Here is a 3,237-nt window from a genome sequence, read left to right as displayed (position 1 = left end):
TTTTATTTTTGCTGATCATTAATTCTAAACTATTCAAAGATCCTGAAAAAAACAGATTTTTATATAGAAGAGTATGTTCCTCCCATATGACCGAAAAAATGTAACACATGGCCAAAACCTATATAGCTTTGCTTGTACAGTATATATTCACGTACAAGTAGAAAAATTTTAAACAAGTTATTATTGTATAAACTAGCCTATAAGTTAAAATCTTCAACTTGATTTGAATATTTTTTTTAATTTTGTAACTTTTATCCTTTTTATGACTTTGATTTATACGACGAATTATATGAGTATATACGATTCTTGCAACGGAAATCTTATACGAAATAGTATTTTCAGGAACAGACCTACAGTTGAAGATCGGTGTGTTCAGCTTAATGAGAAACAAGTCACTCTCTTTCTTCCAAAAAGTTGCTGAGGAAATGTTTTAACGGATCTGACCGCACTTTTAATTATTTAAATTAATATTGATTATTATTTAATCATAATTTTTAATTAAATTAGTACAAAGTTGTGCACAAAATGTTTTAAGTTGCAGATACGAAGTGGAGATAGGGATCTTATCAACACATCAATCTGATGTAATTTATTTATTTTATTAAAACTATTTAAAAGTAAACTTATACAAAAAATAAAGTTGTTATAAATGGTTATCTGCAATAAATAATAAAGTTATTGTAAATTTACATGTGCAATATACGTGCAATGTTTATAAGTCCAAGGAAATCATATAAGACTACTATTCAAATCAGTCCAGCGCCCTCTCGCTCATGTTTCATGTAGATTCATGACTCTTCTTTCCCTGTGCTTCAGAACATTTTCTTCCTCTTTTTCGCACCGGGGGGGGGGGGGCTGCGTAAAGGGCTGAAACTAGTTTGTAAGAGAACAAAGTACTTAACAAATGAAGAAATAAAGGTTTTTTGTGTCTAAACGTTTCAAAGTAAACTTCTCTTATTTTTAGTTTATTTCCATTTTCTTCTCTTTCGTTTAGTTCCATTTTTTACTCCGCATCTGCTTGCTCAGTTAATTATTACTTTTTCGGAAAGGCTTTTATTTAACTTGTTAATTTCTTCTCATTGTTACTTTATTCCTCTGAATATTATAAACAAAACTTGGTTATTTTTTTAATCCAAGAAATTATTTGTTTCTATAATTTCTTCAACTGTAATGCGAGATTTAGAAATATATTTCGATTGCTGTAAATCTCCTATTTCAATTGACTGTATACTGTTCTCCACGCTAAATGTTTTCTCTTTTTTAGAAAGTTTGTAATAAATCCCCCTGATTTTTTTTTTGAAGGTTTTCTTTGATCCAAATTCACTTCTACATAATCCTACGTTTTTATTTCTTTGTTGATAAAAAGATGATTGAGGTTTCTTCATGATTTTAAAATAAATTTCTTTTGAAGCTTTCCTGAAATGCGAACCGGTTAAAAAGTACAAGAAAGGGTTAATGCATGTATTAAGTAACGGCAAAATGTCGTAAAATACTGTCATTACAATCTTATATGCTGATGGGTGTACTTCACTAAAGACTTTTGGGATTTTAGTCCAATAACCAAGAATAGTTAGCACAGAATGCGGTACATAGCATACACCAAACGCTAAAAACGCAATAAAAACAGTTTTTACCGCTTTTAGCTCTTTCCTTGGGAACTTACGCCTATGAAGTTGTAAGTTATTCTTGTGTTGAGTCGTGCGTCGTACCACCTTCAAAATGTGCATGTAGCACCAAAAGGAAATAACAAATGGTAAAAGAAGTATGGTGATCAGCATTACAGAGAAATAGTATCTATTAAGGTTGAGGCATTCATATTGAATAACCTTAACGACGAACTTACCTCTTTCCCAGCTAAACATACCCAAACTTGCCCAAAGTAAACACCACAACCAAACAAACAAAATATAAACTTTCACTCTCTTTTTGGTGAAATGTACACAGTAGAAAAAAGGCATGGTGATTGCGATAAATCTGTCAACGGCAATGACAGTCATGTGGAAAGATGATGCAATCGGAAATAAAAAGTCCGTGAAACTTGAAAAAACACAGAATTCTGTAGAGTGACAGTAGAACCGATTATGCCCAAAATAGTCAATCTTAAAGCTAGTTACAAAGAATAAAACACCTAATTCTGCAACAGCTAACGAGACAAGAAAATGGTAACCTGTAATAGCGCGAAGTTGTCTTGAACCCAAAATAACTATGATGCATAGAGCGTTACCAATCACTCCAATAATGAGCATGTATATGCAGAGCAGTTGCAAAACTAAGTTTTTAGTTGTTGCTTTTTCCGCACAATAATCTTCAGACGACAAGTTATAATCAAGCATTATGTTTTGTGAGTGCCAGTTATTTAAGCCTCTTTAAAGCTAATAACAGCTTTGCTTTTAAAAAACAACAGCTTTGCTTTTAAAAAAATCCCTCTCCTACTTTAGTATAACTCTTAACTTGTTGTTTTTTCCACTTTAAAACTTCGTACATTTTATAATCTCCATTTACACAGATGCTTCAAATACTATTTGCACACACAATTTGCTTTTTACGCAATTCATAATTTATAATTAGTGCTGTTTACATGACCAAACGCCGATGAAAATATCCTGCGATGCCTTTCTAAGAAAAAGGTGTGGAAAATTTACAAAAGGATATTACTTTGCTGAACATTTTAAAAGAACGTTAAGTTTAAAAAAAAATAGATTAAAAAAAAAATTTTTTTTACTGTACTTTAAAAATATTTTCACTTTAAATATATTAGTACTTTAAAAATATTATTTTAAAAATATTTTCAATAATAATAATAATAATATTATTATTATTATTATTATTATTATTATTATTATTATTATTATTATTATTATTATTATTATTATTATTATATTATTATTATTATTATTATTATTATTATTATTATTATTATTATTATTATTATTATTATTATTATTATTACTATTATTATTATTATTATTATTATTACTATTATTATTATTATTATTATTATTATTATTATTATTATTATTATTATTACTATTATTATTATTATTATTATTATCATTATTATTACTATTATTATTATTATTATTATTATTATTATTATTATTACTATTATTATTATTATTATTATTATTATTATTATTATTATTATTATTATTATTATTATTATTATTATTATTATTATTATTATTATTATTATTATTATTATTATTACTATTATTATTATTATTATTATTATTATTA

General features: G+C 26.6%; 1 protein-coding gene across 4 annotated transcripts; it reads right to left on the bottom strand.

Moving 5' to 3' along the window:
• Positions 1 to 1,206: 1,206 nt before the first annotated feature.
• Positions 1,207 to 2,499, bottom strand: LOC145181249 (substance-K receptor-like). 4 transcript variants are annotated; one of them, XM_090065609.1, is made up of 3 exons: positions 1,844 to 2,497; positions 1,635 to 1,712; positions 1,304 to 1,416 (listed from the first exon to the last, which is right to left on the bottom strand). In XM_090065609.1, exons 1-2 carry the CDS (start codon positions 2,331 to 2,333, stop codon positions 1,681 to 1,683), a joined length of 522 nt encoding a protein of 173 aa, XP_089921735.1. In that variant the 5' UTR covers positions 2,334 to 2,497; the 3' UTR covers positions 1,304 to 1,416; positions 1,635 to 1,680. The 4 variants fall into 4 exon arrangements, with proteins under 4 accessions (XP_079912437.2, XP_089921733.1, XP_089921735.1 ...); XM_080056311.2 differs by having other exon boundaries at positions 1,207 to 1,416; positions 1,635 to 2,499; XM_090065607.1 differs by lacking the exon at positions 1,635 to 1,712 and having other exon boundaries at positions 1,207 to 1,416.
• Between the last annotated feature and the right edge of the window lie 738 nt (positions 2,500 to 3,237).

Source organism: Hydra viridissima, unplaced genomic scaffold (genome assembly GCF_058129835.1).
Source record: "Hydra viridissima isolate aposymbiotic clone 2 unplaced genomic scaffold, HvirCarnegie_v1 scaffold_10, whole genome shotgun sequence".
Lineage (NCBI taxonomy): Eukaryota > Metazoa > Cnidaria > Hydrozoa > Anthoathecata > Hydridae > Hydra > Hydra viridissima.
Note: the sequence above shows the minus strand (reverse complement) of the source record. Positions and strands in the feature narration are given on the sequence as shown.

What these genes read in the sequence shown, in the direction of transcription:
- LOC145181249 (XM_080056311.2), bottom strand. Translation starts at nt 2,333, where the DNA reads ATGCTTGATTATAACTTGTCGTCTGAAGATTATTGTGCGGAAAAAGCA. An exon ending in CAAGGAAAGAGCTAAAAGCG is followed by an intron (nt 1,417 to 1,634) that starts GTAAAAACTGTT and finishes TTCGCATTTCAG; the next exon opens with GAAAGCTTCAAAAGAAATTT.